The 22,356-nt window shown below is 44.9% G+C and overlaps 1 protein-coding gene across 8 annotated transcripts in view; it reads right to left on the bottom strand.

The window, feature by feature from the left end:
* PSD3 (pleckstrin and Sec7 domain containing 3) overlaps window positions 1–22,356 on the bottom strand; it is a 517,431-nt gene that overhangs the window by 410,799 nt on the left and 84,276 nt on the right. For 7 of the 8 annotated variants that reach the window (XM_079778607.1, XM_079778608.1, XM_079778598.1 and 4 more), the window contains 2 exons: window positions 21,014–21,095; window positions 19,380–20,277 (listed from right to left, as the gene is read on the bottom strand). In XM_079778607.1, coding sequence (XP_079634733.1) covers window positions 19,380–20,147 — 768 coding nt within the window. In that variant the 5' untranslated portion in view covers window positions 20,148–20,277; window positions 21,014–21,095. Of the gene's footprint in view, window positions 1–19,379; window positions 20,278–21,013; window positions 21,109–22,356 lie in introns of those variants that run through there. The other variant, XM_079778604.1, reaches the window with a different exon arrangement.

Genomic DNA, 22,356 nt, shown 5'->3' with positions numbered 1-22,356 from the left:
GGTGAAGTCGCCAGTGCCTGCTTTCCTGCAGGCCTGAGCCCCTGAGTAGCCGGGGATGAGCTGTCGATCCCAACGGCCTGACAGCCAGCCTGGTCCTCCTGCCACCCACCCTGATTCCCCAGTTCATCATTGCTGATCCATCGGAGCCTGCAGGCCAGGGGCAGGAACCAAGAGGTCAGCTGTTCAGCCTGCTCACCAGTCCCTAGTCTCACCCCACCCCGCTTGCGGGCCAGGGGTTGAGGGACCAAGAGGTGCTCAATGCACCTCATGGTGACTGGTCGTTTGGTCATCACGGTCATCATGGACACTGGCTTTTTATATATTTAGATTGATTTCAGAGAAGAAGGGAGAGGGAGAGAGAGATAGAAACATCAATAATGAGAGAGAATCATTGATTGGCTGCCTCCTGCACACCCCACATGGGGATTAAGCCCACAACCTGGGATGTGCCCTGATGGGGAATTGAACCATAATCTCTTGGTTCATAGGTCGATGTTTGACCACTGAGCCACACTGGCTGTGCACTCATCATACTTTTAATTATTTATTCAATGTCTGTCTTCTCAGCTAGATTATACACACTTCAAGAACAGGCCTTTCTTTTATTTATTTATAATATTAAATATCACTAGTGTTTAGCACTGAGCCTGAAAATGAATATTTATTAAATGAGTGAAAGTTAATTGCTGAATCTATAAGACTGATGAGTTCTTTGGACATACATTCAATTATCATTTTTCAAAATGGGTCAATTTCCAGGAGCTATGACTTGAGAGAAATTGGTATTGTGCTATGCCTTAGTTTGCTCTATAATTCAGAGGAAAACCTAATAATCATAATGACAGTAGTGCTTACCTAAGGTTTTCTTACCCTCTTGTGCTTTACAGAGTATTCATAACTCTTATTTTATCTCAGAGGCTCAGAGAATATGAGAGTTGGAAGAAACTCCGGAGTCATCTCATCCAAAGCTTCATTTCAGAGATATGGAAACTGAAAGTTGTCCTTGTACCAAGAGTCACCGCGTTCTCCAAATTCCTCCCACAGAAAGGACACGAGAAAAGCCCTAGGACTCTGACCATGTGATCTATGGGCTTCAAAGTCTGAACTGTAACTTTCCTGGGCATAAGTCAAGTAGCTTGTAAAAGGATAGGAAATCCCACAAAAAATGGACAAATAGAACTAAAAGGTGGAACTACAGTCTGATGGGTCAGAGTCTTCCCTAGAGTTTCACAAGCCCCAGCAAGTGGGGGCACTCAAGGTTCAGGATGGGTGCTGTTGTCTTATGACTGAAGTGACCCACAGCAGGGCCAGGCAAAAACAGACAGGGGCTGTTCCCGAGAGACCCACAGCAGTGCCTCTGCATGACTCAGGTCCCCCATTGGAGCCAACTGGGTGACTGCGGGCTTATCAAATGCAGCCCCCTGTTTTCTGGCCAGCGCGGAGAAACATTCCTGGCATCTGTCTATGCATTCTGTCCTTTGTGCTGACTGTGGATATCTCTCCCTTTAGCTTTCCAACATGGAGCACCTGGAGTCTGAAGGAAAGTCCCCACATCAGTTAGGCACATAGGAAATGTTGTTGACGATGTAGAAGAGAATAGTCTTCCATACGCCCACAGGTTCAATTAAGTTCATCCCTTCATGTTTCAGGCCCACATTTTAGAACTACAGGACTGACTGCCCAGTCCTCTCATTTTGGCTCCTCTGCAGCCTGCATAGGGGCGGTACCTGCCAGAGCCCCCACAGCATCTGAGCAGAGTGGGTGGCCCAGTGGGGTACTTAGTAATAGCAGAGTTGACGGGGAAGGTGGGGACTGAGGTTAGGGACTTTCCTTTAAACAGAGTTAGACTCAGATAGTCTTTAATTCTCACTTTCATCTCCCTTCTTGATATCAAGTGGGGTTGGGACAAAGAGCTGACATGGAAGAGGGCAAAGTGCCTGGTGCAGTGACATACAGACCACCTGGAGTTGGGTTCGCTATGACTGTGAGAACAATGCGGTGCTTACTTTTGGGCACCTCTGCTTCCTCCTCAAGGGATGGTCTGGACAGCTGAGTGTTCCAGGAAGCCCTTCCCACCATCTCCTGTCACTGCCCTTGGAGTCCCCTCACCCAAAGCCTTGTTAGGCTTCATAATTCTATAGAGATACCTAAGTTTCCATCACATTCAGCCCACAGTTCTGCTGGGGACTATGCACACACCCTGAGTTAATGCCAAGCTAACACAGAGCAAGTTGTTTAAAACTATCTAAACTCAACAGGAGAATAGCCACCTCACATCATAATTTTATTTACTTTCAGCAGCTTAAATACAAATGTCATTAAATCTTTACAACAGTTCAGAGAATTACACAGGGGAGCTTTTCAGTGTAATACGAATGATAAATCTTCTACATGCTATGGGATCTACTGGCCTATAAAAACAGAGTGAAGCAGTTTCCACAGGGCTTAGTTTGCTTGAAATAACTTAAGAACAAAGCTTCATTCTTTCTATGGGGGAAGGGAAAGGAAAGGGAATAGGAGATTTGGAAGAGGGGGCCAGCCAACCAGACTCAACAGAAATGCTTGGGCAGAAGCTGTACTTCTGCAAAATTCAACAAATTATGCCCCATTATGTGCAAGTCTACACATATGTGGATCCCACCTTCCAGGAAAGGAGAACAAAGTGCAAATAAAGGTTGGTAGTATCTCCCCCCTCAAAAAAAAAAAAAAAAAAGATGACACGGAGACTGGAATGAACCAAGCGAACTTGAATCCAGACACCCAATATACACTGAGTGGCCAGATTATTATGATCTCTGAATGCATAATAATCTGGCCACTCAGTGTATATCCTATATAATAAAAGGCTAATATGCAAATTGTCCCCTCAACCAGGAGTTCAACCAGCAGGCAGGCTGGCCAACCGCCCATGTCCCCTCCCCCTTGGCCAGGCTGGCCAGACCCCACCCATGCACGAATTCATGCACCAGGCCTCTAATATATATCTATATCATAAAAGGCCTGTGGTTGTGAAGCCGTCACGGTGTCACGACCAACTACTAGACTCACCAGGAGGTACACTGATGGGTCCCGCGGCCGGTGGGACTTCAGGGTCCCGCAGCGGTTGCGGCAGGGGGGACTTCTGGAGCATCGCAGCCCACTGGCAGTGTCCGCAGAGCGTGCGAGGCTTCACGGGGCAGTGGACATGGCCCTGATGGCAGGTTAGGCCTAGGGGACCCTACATGTGCACGATTTAATCGTGCAATGGGATCTGGCCACTCAGTATATACTGAGTGGCCAGATTATTATGCGTTCAGAGATCATAATAATCTGGCCACTCAGTGTAGTTTATTAATACATTTTTTGTAAAATCAAATTTTCTCTAATTCCTTTACTTAGGTTAGGCAGACCTGATCTTGGTGTTTTATTTGTAGATTGTAGTGTAATAATTAGAAACCTCTCCACATTTATTAACACGAATTTGAAGCTTTTCTCCTGATTTTTTTCAGCTTCCCTCCCTTTAAGCTAAGCCCTTTGCTTGGCCTTGGGGAGGATATGTGTCAAGAGTGCAAGGTCCCACCCTAGCCAGTTGGACTCCATGGATAAAGCTTCGGCCTGTGGACTGAAGGGTCCCAGCTTGGATTCCGGTCAAGGGCACATTCCCATTTTTCAGGCTTGATCCCCAGTAGGGGGTGTGCAGGAAGCAGCCAATCAATGATTCTCTCTCTCCCTCTCCCTTCCTCTCTGAAATCAATAAAAATATCCTACATAATAAAAGGGTAATATGCAAATTAACCATCACTCCGCTACATAAGCCATGCCCACCAGCCAAGCCATGCCCACCAGCCAATCAGGGCGAGTATGCAAATTATCCCCAATCCAAGATGGCTACAGCCACAGAGAGCAAGGTTTCCCAGGTAACAGCAAGCCAAGCTTTCCATAACGGTTGCAGGCCTAAGCCTCCACTCAAGCTACAAAGTTTCAGTTATAGAAGGTAAACAAATTCAAACAAATGGCGGCAGAATAGAGCTTGAGAGAGCAGGCCAGGGTTGCCGGCGGCAACAGGGGAAGCAAAGCTTTCCGCACACCCTGGCCGGGCTCACCCGCTTAAGGCTACAAAGTTTCAATTGTAGAAGGTGAATTAACTGCCACAGAAAATGGTTGCCGCCCCGGAGGGAGCAGCAGGCTTGGCTCCGCTCCAGGCTACAAAGTTTCAATTGTAGAAGGAAAATAAATTCCAGATACCAGGGCCTCCACTTGGGTTGCCAGGGTGCATGGCCGGCCTGCAAACCAGCACAGGCCCCTTGCTCAGGCCGCCCCATGCCCCAAGGGACCCCACCCTGATCCAGGACACCCTTCAGGGCAAACCAGCTGGCCCCCACCCGTGCACCAGGCCTCTATCCTATCTAATAAAAGAGTAATATACAGATTGATCATCACTGCAACACACAATATAGCTGCCCCATGTGGTCAAAGATCCTGCCCCCATGTGGACACAAGATGGCCACTACAAGATGGCCAGCAGGAGAGGGCAGTTGGGAGGCACCCGGCCTGCAAGGGAGGGCAGTTGGAGGTGATCAACCCTGCAGGAGAGGGCAGTTAGGGGTGACCAGGCTGGCAGAGGAGGGAAGTTGGGGGCAAACAGGCTGGCAGGGGAGCAGTTAAGCATCAACCAGGCTGGCAGCGGAGTGGTTAAGGGGTGATCAGGCTGGCAGGCAGAAGCGGTTAGGGGCAATCAGGAAGGCAGGCAGGCGAGCGGTTGGGAGCCAGCAGTCCTGGATTGTGAGAGGGATGTCCGACTGCCCGTTTAGGCCCGATCCTGGTGGGATCGGGCCTAAACGGGCAGTCGGACATCCCTCCAGGAGTCCCAGATTGGAGAAAGTACAGGCTGGGCTGAGGGACAACCCCCCACCGTGCACGAATTTCATGCACTGGGCTTCTAGTATTATACATAAAAAAAGAGCACAAGTCCCCTCTAGACATTTCCCTTCTGTTAAAAGACACTGAAGACGCTACAAGTGTCCGGGGTGAGGAGAATGTTGGCTTGAGCCTAGAAAGTGGTAGAAAGTGAATCCTGGAGGCTGCTCAGAGGCAGTGCCCTGGAGGGAGTTTCAAGCAGCAGAGTGGCAGAAATGAAGGGAAGGGTAGGTGTGCTTATGAAATGGCTTTCAGTTAGCCAGGATTTTCCAGGCTTCAATATTCCTGCCTCCCACGTTCTAACTTGTCTTAGGACCCTGGAGCATATGCCTTTACTCTTCCAACTACAGAGAGCCCTCTTCTGTTTTCCTAAAGATTTATAAGCTTTAATCGTTTTATTTTCTTCAAGGTGCCACCAGTTCTGCACTGTAGTGGATGATGAATTCATAGAAAATTCAGATATTAGGTATACACTGATATAACCCAGAACTTACGATTAAACAAAGGAAATAAGAACTTTTGTCTTAATATTTGGAGATGGAGAGGTTAAGAAAAAGTCACCTCTACTCAGGTATTGAGGAGAGAGAGAAGACCCTTGACCTCCTCTCCTGCACTCCTAACTTGAGTGTTACTCTTCCTGAAGCACATAGGGCGTCCAGACGCCAGATCCAATGGAGCTATCCGAGAGCACACAGCCTAGGATGGGAGGCAGTTTGGCAAAGGTTAAGGGGGATGGAGAACCGATGATCAAAGCAGGAAGCTTCCCCAGCCACTGCATATTCTGTGCCAGGCATGGTTCCAAGTTTATTACCTACAAGAACTCACTTAATCCTTATTTTCTATCAGGTACGTACTCATCTAACCTCTAGTTTACAGAGGAGGACACTGAGGTACAGAGAGATGAAGTAACCCACCTAAGGCTGCCTAGCCAGGAAGGGGCAGGCCGAGCCAGGACTCACACCTGGAGTCTGGCTCCGGGGCCTGTGCTCTTAGACACGGTGCTATGCTTGACATGTGCTGAAGGAACAGGTGAATTCAGGAATTCATGGGTGCTCTCATATCGTGGAAATTTCTTGACCCTTGGCTCAACTTTAGTGGACAGAGAACCCTGAGAATATCTGAGACTGAGTTTCTTGCTAGTCCAGCAGGATGGGAGTTTGGGGCTAGAATTTAAGGTGATTTTGTTACAAATAATAAAATGTCTCTTTCTCTGAGAGTGTTGATGGCTGTTGATACCTGCTGCATAGTTCATGAATAACTTATTTCATTCTTTTCCCTGTTCTTAATAAGTAGGAACCCATTTTTGCATAAGGCAAAGAGTCTCCCACCTGCAGCACAGGCCAAGCAAGCCTGCAAAGGGAGGGAAATTAATGTTATAAATTCTTTGGCAGTTCTTTATGAGAAGAGGCCTAAGATTAACAATCATGTTGTCTGGGAGGGAAAGAGGCAGAAAAGCCAATCTATATATTGCTGTTACCAAATTCAAGGGATTCATCGCTTGGAGCACTCAATTCAAGAACGAGATGTGGTTGTTGTTAGGTAGTTTTCTTTATTTGCAGCAAGTAAAGGAGACAGAGGATTCACATGCAAAGTTCTGTCTCCTGGAAGGAAGGCTTAGCCATTGCTTATATACATTACTAGAGGCCTGGTGCATGACATGTGTGCACTGGGGGGGAGGCCTGTGCCTCTTGCAGTCCAGGACCCCTTGGGGGATGTCCGTCTGCAGGGAGCGAACCTAAGCCGGCAGTTGGACATCCCCCAAGGGATCCTTAGCGCTGCTGCACTCGCCAGCAGTGAACGCAGCTTCTGGCTGAGCGGTGCCCCCACTGTGGGAGCGCACTGACCACCAGGGGGCAGCTCCTGCATTGAGCATCTTCCCCCTGGTGGTCAGTGCGTGTCATAGCGACCAGTTGTTCCACTGTTCAGTCAATTTGCATATTAGGGTTTTATTGTATAGGATTTGGTTAATTACATGTTGATTTCTTCTTTGCAGTTTGTCTACACTTATCCAGTTGGGTTCCTGTCAAGCCCATCTTGTTTACAGCTGTGTCTGCAAAATACTGTGCTACATTTTAACATTCAGCAAGAATAGCATTTGGTAAGAACTGCCCAGACCCTGAGACATCTTGTCCTACGTAGCATCATTACTGTTGTGAACTGATGTATTGTTAGAGTGTCACAAGTTACTAAACCTCATTTTTGTTCAGAGGTCACACTCTACTTGCTCCCAACCTGGATCACCTGCTTTGATTTACTGCCCAAAAAGCAGAATTCTTCCTGTGCTACGGCAAGGTTTCAATCCTTGCACAAGGAGCCTCATTCAAAGAAACGTCCCAAGCCCAACCTCTGCTCCCCACCTCCCTGCACACTCTGACCAGGAAATAGCTTCAGATTCACTGACTTTGATCAAGCCTCCAGGAACCAGTCCTGTGTTTCTGTTGTCTCTTAGCAACGCCTCACAGTGTGGCTTTATTCAATTGCCATCATCACCTGCCACCTGAGAAAGGAAATCTCTCAGGATAAGGGGAAATCTTCTAGGTCTAGTTAGAATGCTACTCTCTAATGCACAGACCTGGCACTCTACGTAGAGATTTTCTGGGCCTGATTTCAAATTCTCCAAAGTTGTATTAAATGATGCTCTCTGTTTTTGCTAAAATGTATGACTTTTTATGATATTTTATTCTTTCTAATAAATGAAGTTTACTTTTTAAAATTTATTTTTTATACTTTTGAGTAAAAGGTATATATATATTTTTAAGCTAGAATCTTAATTTTCAGTTTGGAAAACACTCGCTCTATGTACATATGATCACATCGTTGTTATGTTCCTTTTTAATGAATTATATAATTCACTACTGAACTCAAGAGAAACCCGAAACTGAAACCCTTTTTACATTCTATTAAGCCACCAAGATTTCCTTCATTCACTCATGACCTCTGAAGCCCATCCCATTACAAATCTCCCCCTAACTAAATGGAACAGAGATGGCGACTTCTCACATTAGGATGCGCAGATAGTAACTTCCACAACTTTCCTATTCAGCCATCACCCCGTAGTAGGCCTACTCTGATTATTACACAAAGTAGTAAACCTTGTCCTCATTCTGCTGATGTTTCTTGTATATGTCTAAAAGTGCCTCTTTGCCTAAATGTTTGCCTGCCTTAGATTTCAAGCTTATAGAAAGCAGGGAATGGATCTTCCATCTATTTTGTGCTTTGTAAAGGACCTACAGAAACATTTAATAAATTATTTTAATGATGCTTAAAGTAACTTACATAGTCAATAGTATAATTCCTGCAACTACTTCTAATTGGATTTATGTAATGCTTTTTTCCGCCCAAGGGCTTCAGAGGCTACAAACAACAAGACAATGCAATAAATGAGCAGAAAGCAGCCAGCCATAAATGGTTCACAAACAGCATAAAAAGGCAGTGGACGGGCAATTTGCAGAGAACTATAAGAAAAAGTTCACTTACTAAAACAGACTAAGGATGAGAAAGGATTTTTGCCATTAGCTTTTTTAAATGGCATGAAAAGTAGGGATGATTTATTAAAGTTGAAAACATTTATTTTGTAGGTTGTTTAAGCAAGGAGTAAGCTGGTTCATTAGGAGAATAGTTATCACCGTTGGGGGGACATTACTCACAGCAACTATTCACAGAGTAGATCTAGAAAACTAGGCCAACAAGTTCAGCCAAAGAGAAATTTTACTCTAATTCCTTGGCCACAGGCCCACCCAAGAACTCCCCAAACATTAGTCTAAGCCACAAGAGAAATACATTTTCATAAAACACCACTATTTATAACCCCCAAAATAGCCTGAAATTTTATTCTGCTTTGGGTTGTTGCCAACAGTGCCAAACCACCCCTTGCTTGACAAGTGAGCAGCCTGGACGGCCTCACAGTTCAATGCCTTACAAATGTGAAATGGAGGAACTAAGGGGTGTGAGGAAAGAACGGAAGGAATTAGTGAAAAAGGAAGTCATTTAGAGCGGCTTTGCCATAGGTGATCTCAAAGGTAAGAAATGCTTACGGAGCACCTATTATATGTAATGCATTTTGGTTTTGTTGCCATTGTTTTTGACTTTGAGAGTACATTTATTAAATCTGAGGACAGTGCAACAAGGGAGGGCTTAGTTAGGATAGAAGCAACAGGAGAGAGCCTAGGTGGGGCTGCTTTGGCTCACTGGAAAGTCAGAGGAAAGGGGCCTTGAAGTCAGGGTCAGGGGGTTAGCCCGGGATGAGCTGCTGGGGCCTATTGCTCCCCTGGTTGCAAGTCTCGTGGGGGCCCTTAGAGTTTAGGTGATGCGCACCTGTGAGAGAAGAAAGGCGTGGGCGTGCTCCTGAGAGGCAAAACATGTTGTAATGCATTTTGTAATGATAAACAATAAAGTTTTTCTATTTAGCCCTAACCGCTTTGGCTGTGGATAGAGCGTCGGCCTGCGGACTGAAGGGTCCCAGGTTCAATATCGGTCAAGGGCATGTACCTTGGTTGCAGGCACATCCCCAGTAGGGGGTGTGCAAGAGGCAACTGATCGATGTTTCTCTCTCATCGATGTTTCTAACTCTCTATCCCTCTGCCTTCCTCTCTGTAAAAAATTAATAAAAAATACATAAAGTTTTTCTATTTAATTTCTAAACATTATACACTGCAACAAATTATACTTTTTGAGGTTATAAATATCGAAAGGATCTTCTCTATTATCTATCATTAGAATAAAGGTTCATTTGGGGAAATCTTAAATCCTTGAGTAACTGGAGTTTTCTCCTTCCTTCACCTGTCTTAATCCTTCATGAGTTTACCATACCTGTAGTTCAGAACTGAAGAACTTCAGGGGAAAAAATTAGAGCTCCCTATTGTTCAGAGGGATTTAAGTGGTGTGCCTCAAGGGTTCTTCAACAAGATTAGGAAGTGGGAGGAAGGGATAGTAAATCCTTTAATCTGCAGAATAAAGGGAAGTGTAGGGAAGTCACTTCATAAATGCATCCACTCTTCCCTTAATTTCTGTGTTTCTCTAGTGCTTAAAACTTTCCAAAGGGTCCCCGTTGTTCTTAGAATAAAATTCACACTCCTTATCTGAGAATGAGGCCCTCTGTGATCTGTCCCTACGATGGCCCTGACTTTTCCAATAATTTATGCTGATAATCCCACAGGTACATGGGACTCTTCTGCTAACTCCTTCCAGGAACCTTTCCCTCCCTGATCATGGATGGCTGTTGCCTGTCATTCAAGTGTCATTCACCTTCTCCATGAGGCCTTCTCTCATCACATAAACTATTCATCTCATCTCATCACTCCTTCCTGTTTTTTGTTTTTTTTCTTCTAAGCACTTGCCACAATCTGAAGTTTGATGTCCCTGTTTTATTTACTTGTTTATCATTTCCGGCTCCTAGCAGAATGTATGAGCAGGGACTTCATCTGTCCTACTCACTGCTGTTTCCCTGGTGCCTAGAACAGTGCCTGTCACACAGCTGGTGGTTAAGAAACATCTCTGGACTGAATGAACCCAGAAGTTATTTGTTCAGCAACATTTTTCATCTGAATGTGACCATAGTCATAGTCAAAAGCATCATCCCCTGAACACACAAAATCAGAAGCTAAAACAATCCACAGTAAAACTCATGAGACCTTATGCTAGATGAGCCACTTAACCCCTTTTTACTTTTACTTTACATAATTAACAAGATTGTCTTACAATTTAAACAAATTTGTTGTCTAGTTTCCTGGTCTATGGTAGATTAAAAGAAGTACGTTAGAGGTAAACATGCTAATAGCAGCAAGAAAGGAGAGGCCGACAAGGAGAAAACTAAAAATTACTAAAAAGCAAAAAGAAGTCAGAGAGCTGAGTATTTGGGGGCTTATTAAGTATAGAAGCAAATAGTGTTGCAGATCTAAAGTTGCCAGCAAACAGTATCGCTATTATAGTGACTACTTAAATTATCAAGAAAATCATATATGTCTAAGGAAACAGGGAAATAGCAACTGTTAACTGTTCCTTAGAAAAGTTTTTGTCCACAATGTTATTTTTAATCCTTATTTTAAAGGGCAAGCAAAATTCCATTTTTTTTAAAAGAGAATTAATTCCTGTGGAACATGTTAAAGGAACTCCTTTCCTTCCTTTCTTTCTTCTTTCCTACCTTCTTTCATCCCTCCTGCTTTCTCCTTCCCTCCCTGCATCCCTCCTTTCTGGCCTTCCTCCCTCTTCTCACAATCAGAACTGTGTAGCTAACTAATCATGTCACTTTAAGCTTGGGGAGCTAGAAAGTACATGGCTTACTTCGACTTTGAAACACACCAGCTCTGTGGGCCTTTATGGCATGATCTTTGGGGTTCCTTTCCTGATCTTTTCTTCACCTCAACCCTGACTTATAATTTCTTAGAACTGATTCTTTATCACTACTGTAGTAACCTTCACCATTATTTTAAGTTATTATAGTGCTATAGCTGTGGGGTACTTGAAATCCTTTATGGGAAAAGGTTGAATGTATATAAACAAACTCTCCTGAAATCTCGCTGCTTATGGCATGGGATAAGTAGGGTGACATTTTAAATGTCACTTTATCAGACCATCAGATTGACCACTCAAGCTCCTTGCAGATAAAATGGGATTTTGAGATGACAAATGCTTGAATAATGCCTGGGAGCATAATCTGGACCTGGTCATTGAAAGGTTAATTAAAAAAAAAATCACACATCCTGAAAATTGAAAGTTAAATTCCAAAAAGTTAACATTGACTAAATATAATCACAGGAAATATGCACAACACGAAGGGCAGCCAAAAAAAGGAGCCACAGCTGCTGAGCCTGTAGAAAGAAGGAAAGTGGGCTTCCTACAAACGCAGTCCCGTCCCGCACTAGCCCAGCGGTGCTAACCACACGGAGCCGCCATTCTTTCTTTTGCCCACATTTTGTTCTTTGTTGATATGGTTTAGTTCAAGGAATCGGTATAAACCAGTTCGAGGAACGTGGCTTATCTTTACTTTTGTTTTGCTCTGACCTCCAAAACTGGGTCAAAAGTTCCAGCGCATTGCTATAAAGTTGAAGAGATCGCATGCAGAGTCCAAGATGGCAATCTGCTTACTAGAGCACCCCACTTTCACCGGAGGACTCACATTTGTGTAAGGCTTGTAGCATTTGTAGTCTTTAAAAATCTGCAAGGAAAACAATCTTTGAAAGAGAAAATTTACCATATCATAACCAATAGCAGATTCTGGAAGCAAATCTATTTATAAACTATATAGGCAATAATTTGATTCTACTATATTGCTTAGTTTAGGGATGCTCCTTTTAGAAATCTCCCCAAAGACTATTAAAAACTGGCTTCCCTAAAATCTGAAAGGACTCAGACAGGACATTTAGACAAAACAATTATCTTATAAATTTTAGTTGACACCGCTCTGAAAATGTTTTTGGTCATTTATTGGGTTGGCTGCCCATACTTGCTTCCCTCCTCACCATGTTCCATCAATTTCTAGAAACTGTCCCTTTCCAAGATTTACATGGTTACAACCACCTCTGGCTCTCAGCAAATCTGATGGAACCATGTGAGCTGCCCCCAGCCCTGGCCCCACCATGGATTGGGTGGGCACCCAACTCCCACCCAACTCATTGGACCAAGGAGCCTCTTGTCAGGGGAATTGGGAAGTGTGCCTGAGGAATGCCAGTCTTAGTTGAATTGTCTCTAAAGAGAGGAGATATAAATTTGGGAATTGCGAGTGGCCATATTCCTCCCTGTGGAGTAGGGACTGGAGGAAGCAGATGTGCACACAGAGAAGGAATGAAGACTGCTGAGAAGGGCAGAGGGCGATAGAGAGTAGAAATGAAAAGAGAAACCTGTGTTGAGGCCCATTTGCATCTCTGTCCTTGGGTTCTACAAGACCTTACCTTTACACACATGTGTTCACCTTCTAATGAATCCCCTTCATTTGGGGTTAAGTAGACTTGAGGGTTTCTATTACATATAATCAAGATTCCTAACTAAATCTACAAATGATAGAAAACACTTTTGTTCAAGGGTACAAAACTTCAAAGTTAAACTGAGGCAGTCTGTTGGGACTGATTCAAACTAGCTGAGTGAGGTCTTAATTCCTGAGTGGAATTGATTTTCAATATTCCCTTTGCTGAATAACTGACTCATGAGACTAAAGACAAGAACAACCCCTCTAAGCCAATTCATTTCCTTTTAATATTGGAGAATAATAAAACATAATTCCTTTTTGCATAGCTATATAAAACTCAATTTAGTCTTTCTGTCCAAATCTCTCAGGCAAAACCCAATACTTGACTAATGCTACCAATATTTTGTAAAAAAAAAAAAATTAACACCCGAGATTAGAAAATTGAGTATATATTGACATAAAATGTTTTCAAATATAGTCTAGTTCTCTATCTATCCTCTGGATACTGGAGGAGGATCTAATTTTATGAATAAAGGAGTTTCCCACCAGCAGTGACTTCAAACTATGATGGACTTTTAGAAATTTGTCATTAAAAGCCATAGTTTCAGTTGAGTTTTCACAAATACAGGCACACATGGATTGGCAAGAATTTAGAATCATGGAGCTAGGAGGGAGGAGTCCACCGTCTAATCTTTTCACACCCCAGATGAGGAATTAAGATCCAGAATAAAGGGACTTGCCCTTACTTGGCTAACTTGAATGAAAGGAAGGGCTAGAAGTCCTAAGTCCAAGCTCCCACTCCAATTGCTTTTCTATATGGCACGGGACACACAACTTAAAGTGGCCCATGTGCTTGCTCTCTGCTCTCTTCTTCCCTTCAAGAATGCTGAGGTGCATGTAGTTCCATGAGGGTAGCACCTAAGCAGGGAATCCAGAAGACTTCTGCGTGTGACTATCCAAGGAAATGGTAAGGAGAGAAAAAGAGCGAGAGAACATTGTCATGGGAACACCAAGGCAAATCACAGGATGAAAAAGAACTGAAACCCACCCTGCTATCTCAGGCTTTATTTACTCAAGTGGTAAATCAAAACATCTGGGTCAAAACCAATGCAGTGTAAAAATAAAGATAAGCTTTGCAATTTAAAAATTCTAAATTGCTCTCCAAGAAGGATTAATATAAAGAAAGAATTATCTAGAATACCATTTTATGAGCAGAACAGTTTCTAAACTTATGACAGACTTGCAAAGTCAGTCTTGGTTATATAATTAAGTGTTTACTCTAAATAAGATAAATGACCTCTTCCTGGGGGTTAAGTATACCTGGGATCAGACTTCAACTCCAGAATGGAATTTAATTCAACTGGAATTTGGTCAAAGGAGGAGGTATCAATCATTAGCAGACAGACAGACTGTAATTCTGGCCCTAAAGTCCGGTGGTGGGGATTTTGTGTTATTGATCAAAGAAGGTACTGACTCTTTCATATCACTGAATGTTAATCACCTCTTCAAAGGTTCATTCGTTCATTTATTCAACTAACTGTAAAGTGCCTGCTATGTGCCAGGCACTGGGCTTTTCAGGTATGGAACCATCCTAGCTCCCCACTGAAGTCCAAGATCTGCCTGAGTGAGTCGGCCCATTGTACAGGGTGGGGCAAAAGTAGGTTTACAGTTGTTTGTATGGAAAATAATACAATAATTAATAATACAACCTACTTTTGCCCTATCCTGTATGTAGCTTCCTCATAGTGAAGTCACTTGGCAAAATAATTAATCTTTAGAAACAACCTGAGGTAGATAAATTAAATTGATATTTTTATTTCATTAAACAGTTTTAAAAATATATATATTTTTTATTGATTTCAGAGAGGAAGGGAGAGGGAGAGATAGAAACATCAATGATGAGAGAGAATCATTGATCAGTTGCCTCCTGCACACCCCCTAATGGGGACTGAGCCCACAACTCGGGCATATGCTCTGACCCGGAATTCAACTGTAACTTCCTGGTTCCTAGGTTGACACTCAACCACTGAGCCACACCAGCCGGGCTCATTAAACAGTTTTATTTCCTTTCTGGATTCATAGACTCATACTCATCATAGAATGTCAGAACTGGAAAGACCTCAGAGAACAAACAAGATAGCCTGGCTTTGCTCATTGAGTTGCCAGCGGCCACTTTGCTAGTTAGTTGGCAGAAGCAGATTTAATTTTTATCTCTTTAATCCCAGTGCCCATGACCTTTACTCTAAATTAAAACTTTGTATGAAAATTTTAACAGACTGATATTTTATACAGACTTATATTTCAGATCTTGGATTTATTTTAAGGCAAAAGAATCCAAGACACAGAGTTAAAAGTATTTTCTCTAGTCTGTTAGGGCCTGTTTTTAAGCAAACAGACCTACATTACATTTCTATTCATTACCTTAAGGCAGGGATTTTCCACCGGTGAGCCGCAAGAGGCACACTGGTGTGTCGAAAGAATTTTTAAAACATGCAATACCTGAGTATTTATTCAGGGACACTGACCTCTTGTCCCTTAGATTATCAAATAAAAAAAATGACAACAGCCAATACAACAACAGTTGTCCAGTGTGGATGAATCAAAATTATATCTATTTTTTGTCAGATTGGCAAAAAATATACTTTTTACTGTGCAGCAGAATTTTAGTAATTAGTTTATGTGTGCCATGAGAGGAAAAAGGTTGAAAATCGCTGCCTTAAGGAATAATGTACCCATCCCTGTCTCCTTCACACACCAAGCCTTTCATGGATCCTGTCTGCCTCACTCACTTTAACTCTGTCTTCTAAACCCTGAAAACTCCTAGAAGCTGGTGATGAGAACTCAAAAAGTTCATTGTGTTTCAGGTGAGAGAGGAAGAGAAAAAGGAAGACAAAAACAGAGAAGTAAAATTTCTTGGCAATTTAAAGCTACATGTGAAAATTTTTTGTGGGGTTTGTAAAAATGGCATTTGGAAGGGAATTTAAAAAATATTTTTACTGCATTCTCTAATGTCATTTACACACCAAAAGTTGTTATTATTTCAAAACATAAAATATGTAAGAGATGAAGACTAGTAAAGAAAAACTTGTAAACATCCCAAAATGATTAAAGAGAAAGCTTTTTCCTCCCTTTCTAGCTGCATCTGTTTTCTGTGTCTTCATATGGGCTTCTTGTCTTCAGTCCCAAACTCAAGTCACACATTGTCAGTTCCTGGTGTTCCCGCTGAGAGGCGGCAGAATGTGGGGTCCAAGAAATCATGAGGGCAGGCACTGGCCCCGGACCATGGAACATTTTCTGGTTCACAGACTCACCACAGAAATGTTGCAACCGCAGGAGGCATCGCCAGAGCTGGAGCTCCGCATCCTCCAAGCCCAGGCTTTCACTGCCTCTAGTGCTCGTTCACACAAGGCCAAGTCATTGGACCTGAAACTCCTGAGGGTCCTTCTCCCAGCCTCTCCACCAGAGAAAGTCGGAGTGCCGTAGAGACCACCAGGCCCAGGAAATGGTGGGTTGACTTCCAAGGAAATCTCACCCTCTCAGAAGACAGTGAGAGGAGGCGGGAGAACTCGGTCTTGAGCTGACATGGGTTGGTCTCGGGTCTCAGCAAGTTCCTGACCATCCTCAAGCATCTGTCCCTTCATCCGTGAAATGGGGATAACAACGTACATCGTCACAGTTTTGAGGTTTGGGCGCCTTGTGTAGGTCATAGAGCGCTATAGTTGTTTTTACCAAAGCCCGGTCATAGTATAAATGAAAAACCAAGTGATTTAATCCACTGCATTCTCTCATTATGATATTTGGAAGGATGTAAGTCGACAATTTTCACTTAGGAGCCCATCTGTCTCAAAAGTGAGAATACACACTTGGCCATTTGGAGCATTGTGGAGAAGAGAATTTATACTTAAGATCCAGATTTTCCTGCTAGGAAAGTATCAATACTATGATACAAATGTAGGAACAGATTTTGCTTCCAACATTTCACTTTACTAAATATAACTGATCACATTTCTTCCTGAGTATATCAAGTGAAAGGTCATACTATGGGTAGCTAAGGGTCTCCACATTCATAGCGACAAAAAGACATTTTTTTCATGAACCTTCTGCCACTTTCCTGTCACTCATAAAGCTACATTCCAAAACATGAGAGGACTGGGTAATTCTCATACACGGATCTATCAAATCCAGAGGACACCGTCATCTGTTCAGAACTGGGCAGATGGAAAAGCTATCTCTGTTGATTTTGCTACTTTCCCAGGTACCCAGGACCAGGCAGAGGTCACCCGGTTAATAGTAGCCACAGGCATTTAAAGAACGTGTGGTTCTGAAGGCACTTAGTTTCCCAGCTCCCTCCTTCCCAGGAAGAGTAATCACAACATCTGACCAGCAAGGTTAAGAGTAAGTTTTGGTAGCCCGGCTTCCTCACCAGACCCACCCCACATTTACACCTTTAACCCCATGGCTTCCCTGGTCCTGCCGATGGCTTCCCATGGTGTCCCACTGACTTTTCTTCTCCTCTTCTCTCCCTTAAGATAGGGCTGCTGAAGGTTCCTTTCGATTGCTCAACACTTGATCTCCATAGCAAATCTCCATGGCAACCGTGAGGCAGGTTTTCCGGATGGAAAAACTGAGAGCTCTGGTGGATTGCTCAAGGTTAGACTTGAACCTGGGGTTTCTAAGTTTTCAGCAAGGAATCTTGCAATTGTTTGTTTATTTATTTATTGTTAGTCCTTACCTGAGGATATTTTTCCATTGATTTTTAGAGAGAGTGGAAGGGAGGGGGAGAGACACAGAGAAAGAAACTTTGATGTGAGAGAGACACATTGATTGGTTGCCTCCCGCACACACCCCAACCAGGTCCAGGGATTGAGCCTGCAACCGAGGTATGTGCCCTTGACCTGAGACCCTTCAGTCTGAGGGCCGATGCTCTATCCATTGAGATAAACCAGCTAGGGCACAATCCTTACTTTAGATGTCTGGGGGCCTATTGGATTTCTGCAGACAAGACAGAAATCTACCCATTTGAACCAACTCCCAAAACAGCTCTCCCTATGGAAATGGCAACAGCTCTGAGGCTCTGGCTTCTAGTTGGATGGCAGGAAGGGAAAGTAGGGGAAGATGCTGTTTTCAAGCCATCAGAGCAGCTTTAAAGAACACAAACAACTACCATGTGACCTCAGACAGGGACTGGTCTCTGACGCATGGGTATGCCATTCCTCCTCGATCTCTGTAGGAAATGAGAGATACAAGATCTGGGGTGGAATGTAAACTATTTCTTGAGGGAGCATGCTAGCATCTCTCTTCTTCTAAGAATTCCTTTCTGAAGAAAACTTGGGCTCATTCTTTCTCTCTGATTCTTATTCGTGGCTATACTGGCTGCCTGTTTAAAGGAGAAAGAGGAAGAAGGGGGTATGTAGAAGCAAGTAGGAGAGAGCCACGGAATCCAGGTGAAACTGCATCATTTCCAAGCCCCAGGAAGGCCCCTTCTGTGATGTGAATTCCCTCCATTTCTCCTGTGACTTCCCTGAGAGTCCCCCCCACACCGACTTCCACATACTCCAGCAAGAGTCCCCCCACCTCTGTCTCACCCCACCAATCCCAACCCACACACACTCTTCCTCACCCTCACCCCCATCTCCTAGAGATGTGCAAAGGATAGAAAGATGTTTGTGCTACTCGGAAAGAGAAAAGAAAAGCATCATGTGTGTGTGTGTGTGTCCACCTATTTTGGGAGCGGTACACCTGAGCTGGGTGGAGAAGGCAGGCTGGGCTCAGGCATCAGCGATGATGAGGAGGTTGAGTCAGAGAATCAGACGCTGATAACAAAGAGTAGGCATGGCCATGATCACAGGCAGAGCCCATAGAGCTGAAGAGACCCTGGAGACCCACAGCATTACCCTTTCCCTTCCAGAGGAAAATGGAAGGTAGGAGGCTCAAGTCCAGGGCTACCATCCATGGATGGGGGATGGGGTGGTGGTGGGGCGGAGGGTGGGAGGTGGAAGTGCGCCTTAGAAGGGCGAGGATGTGGCTGAGTTCTGGAAACCTCCACAAAACCTCTCCTAATTCTCCAGTGACCTTTCTGGCCTTGCCTTTTTGGAAGGAGGGGAGGGTTTTTGCGGAGCCATTCTCAGTTTCCTTATCTGAAATTGGGGATGTGAGCCTCTGTTTTTCAGGGTAGTTATGAGGATAAATGGAATGTAAGAAAACTCCTAGCACAATGGCTGGCATGTACGAGGGCTCAGTAAATGCCTGCGCACCTCCTCTGTCTTTCCGTCTGGTCTTCCCTTACAGAGTATGTACTGCTCTGCCTGAATTTTCTTCTATCTTTGGCAAAACCTTGGGAAATGGTTATTCATTCTGTTTGCAAACAAAATGTTGCTAGTGTCTGGGAGGGTGTCAGAGCACAGAGGAGGAGCCGGGCCCAGGAGCACTGTGGCCGGCAGTAAGGATGTAGCCCATTGGGAGTGGAAGGAGACTCAAGGTGCGGAACTGGGAGCCCTGTGGGCACTTCTGTCCTCCCTGTTCATTCTCTCTTCCCCTGGGAACAGCTGGGGCCTGGGGAATTCAGCCACACACGCTTTCTTACCTTGAGAGGCAGAGCGGTAGGTGGGGCCGGGTAGCTCTTGCTGGTCTGGACGGGCGGACGGTATCTGTAGAGCATTGCCCTCCTTGCCCACACCGTGGTACCTGTGTCCTCTTTGCAGCTCTTCGGGGGTACCTGGCCGGTGGCCGTCCCTCGCCTCAGCTCGGCCCTCTCACCCCTGCCAGCAGCGTGGGCCAGGGTGGCCTGTGGAATTGAGTATCCCAAAGCATTCCAAGACTGAGGCTCTGCGCCCCACAGGTCCTGGGGGGCAGTAATGACCGGCCAAGGCTTCCAGCCCATGGAGGGATTGCTGCTTCCATCGCTCATGATGACATCTGGGCTAGGCAGTCTGCATGGCAGGGGCTGGAGCCGGCCAAGTTTCCTGGAGGCAGGGGCCAGGGAACGCCTGCAACGTGGGGATCCGCAAAGGCCACCCCTCCTTACATCCAGATCCTGGGGTTTTTCCTCTCCCTCCTTCTCCTGCTTCCGAGCAGAGCAACTGAAAGCAGCTGGTTGCTCTGTCCCACGGCCCTCCTTCTGCAGCAGCCGAGAGGGAGGAGCAGCCGAGCCCCGTGTGCGCCTGAGGTCCTGGCCTGCCAAGAAGCCAGTCCTGGGACTTGGGAGAATGTGTCCCTCCTCTGGGCCCCCTGGGGCTGCGGTCCAGGCTGTCGCTGCTGGAGACAGGGCGGGGAGAGCTCTGCCAGGGGGGGCCTGCAGCTGGATGAAGAGGAAGGAAGTTTTCATCTGCTGCTGCTTGGGCTGCTCAGCCATTTCCTCCAAGGGGGTAGGGCTTGTCCTTGCCAGGGTCGCGTTTCAGACCTCAGTGCCCAGGGATGCAAACGCCAGCAGCTAGTGGCCAGACGTGACTCGGTGGCCCCATGGTTCCACCAACAGCAACAGCCTGAGGATGCAAATGACACATCTTCAGCACCGAGGGGGGATCTTTAAGAAGCAAGGGTCAGGGATGATCCTGGGATGCCATGGGCCTGGACTCTGCCCCCACTTCCTAGAATCACAAAAACAAGCAGATGGGTGGAGAAGGACCTGGGACGGAGGGGTGGGCAGGGATGGCAAAGACTGGGCCGCTCGCACCTTGTGTCATATGGGATTCCTTTTTCTTCACTGTTCCCCTCCCCATATTTGAAATGAAACACGAATGCTATTTGTTTCATTGTTTAATCCTAAACTGCACATTAGCCACACCTGTTGGGTATCTGGCCTGTGAGGCACTTGTGATTTATAGATGAACCTCCGGTACACTTCAAAGTGTACTTTTAATCTACCTTGCCCACACTGATAATACAGTTGTAAACAGATTTCATGTTTTAATGAACTTCCACTTTAAATCCTGTGGTTATTTAGGAGTTCCTGAGGGATGGTCCCGCAGACCAACATCAAAATGCTTGGCATCACACACACGTGGAAAATAAATTTTAGAAAAGAGACAAAAATGAAAAAGAGAAAAAAAGAGGGAAAAATAAAATAAGAAAAAAAAAGAAATCCAGGTAACGGATCAGGGGTTTATCCAGGAGGGTTTTCTGTTTGTGTTTAATAATACTTGAGCCTTCTTATTGTGTTTAAAAATACTTTAGCCTTCTTAACTTGTGAGAACAATAGCAAGTCACCTGGAAACTCACCGAGTATTCACATAGGGTGGTCCTAGAGGCTCCCGTTCTCTCACAATGGAAAAGAAGCTTTTGGGTCCTGCTGACCTTGTTCCTGGGGACAGAAGAGGATGAGGGGTGAGAAAGCTTTTTTTTTTAAAAAAAAAAAATCAATTTGAACTTGACTGGAAGGGAACCAGGAAATTATCCTCTGAGATAAACTGAGAAGAAAGCTGGCCGCTCTGCACACAGGGGCCAGGGCTGTCTCTCTCTCCCCGACACCCGGCCATTGCCTCACATTGGCAGCACCCCTAAAGTAATAGAGGGCCTCAGCCCTGGCTGGCCCCGGCTGGCCAGGGTGCCTTTCAGGAAATCCCCAGGATGGGTGATTGGAGCCCTGTGTTTTTTCCTTTTTAAACATCTTTACACAGATTCTCACCCAAGGTTATGGCAGCTTTGCCCACATTTCCAGACAGGTGACATCTTTTCAGATGTGTCCAGAGCTGTCTGGACCAGGCACGAGCCGCTATGACCCCTTATCAAGATCTGTTGTCAGAGTTGCAGAAAGTAATTCTCCCAAGAGCGGCAATTCCAGAGAACAAGTGTTAGGAGCCCATGCCCCAGGCAGTTCCAAGGGCTATTCCATTCAGAGTTTTAAGTCAAAGCAGTCACAGTCTGCTCCTCAAAACTCATTCGTTCTCTCAGGTGAAGTCCACAGCAGTCTGTCCCTGGCAATTAAATTGGGAGCCTTCTGGAGTCATTGTTCCCAATTTGGTTGTGACCTGTGGTGACTCACAGCCTGATAGAAAGAAAAGAAGGTAGTAACTATAGCCTCTCCTGCTACTGGATGTGTCTAATGCCTTCTAGACTCAAGAAAGAACGAGAGACAAGGCAGAGGCAGGGGTGAGGCATGGGATTGGGGAGAGTGTGGCAGAAATGAAAACTGAAATGGCTAGGGAGGCAGGAAGAGGGTAAGAGGGGGAATGTCCAGGGCATGGACATGGGGACTGAACTGAAGGCTATGACTCAGGAAAGTCAGAGCAATGTCAAGAATAATCATCTCACAAGTAAAAATCCCAATATTATCTGGTCTCATTAGAGTCTACATTTCCCCCTTCTTGTTGCGTAAGGGATCACATCATGCCTTTGCTGGGACAGGACTTATGTTTAAAGCTGACCCCGGTGACCAGTTCTTGACTTCTGGATCATTCTGCCCTTACAGGAATTAGGGAATAGAGCAAAAAATTAAACTCCCCATGAGGGACTGAGACTCATGGTGATTTACCTCTGAAGCCTTCGTTCAGGGCCATTACTGGAGGGTAACCCTACTGCAGGGTGAAAACTGGGTACTCAATCAGTATGTGTTTAATAATTGT

The sequence above is a fragment of the Cnephaeus nilssonii genome (assembly GCF_951640355.1).
Source record: "Cnephaeus nilssonii genome assembly, chromosome: 8".
Lineage (NCBI taxonomy): Eukaryota > Metazoa > Chordata > Mammalia > Chiroptera > Vespertilionidae > Cnephaeus > Cnephaeus nilssonii.
Note: the sequence above shows the minus strand (reverse complement) of the source record. Positions and strands in the feature narration are given on the sequence as shown.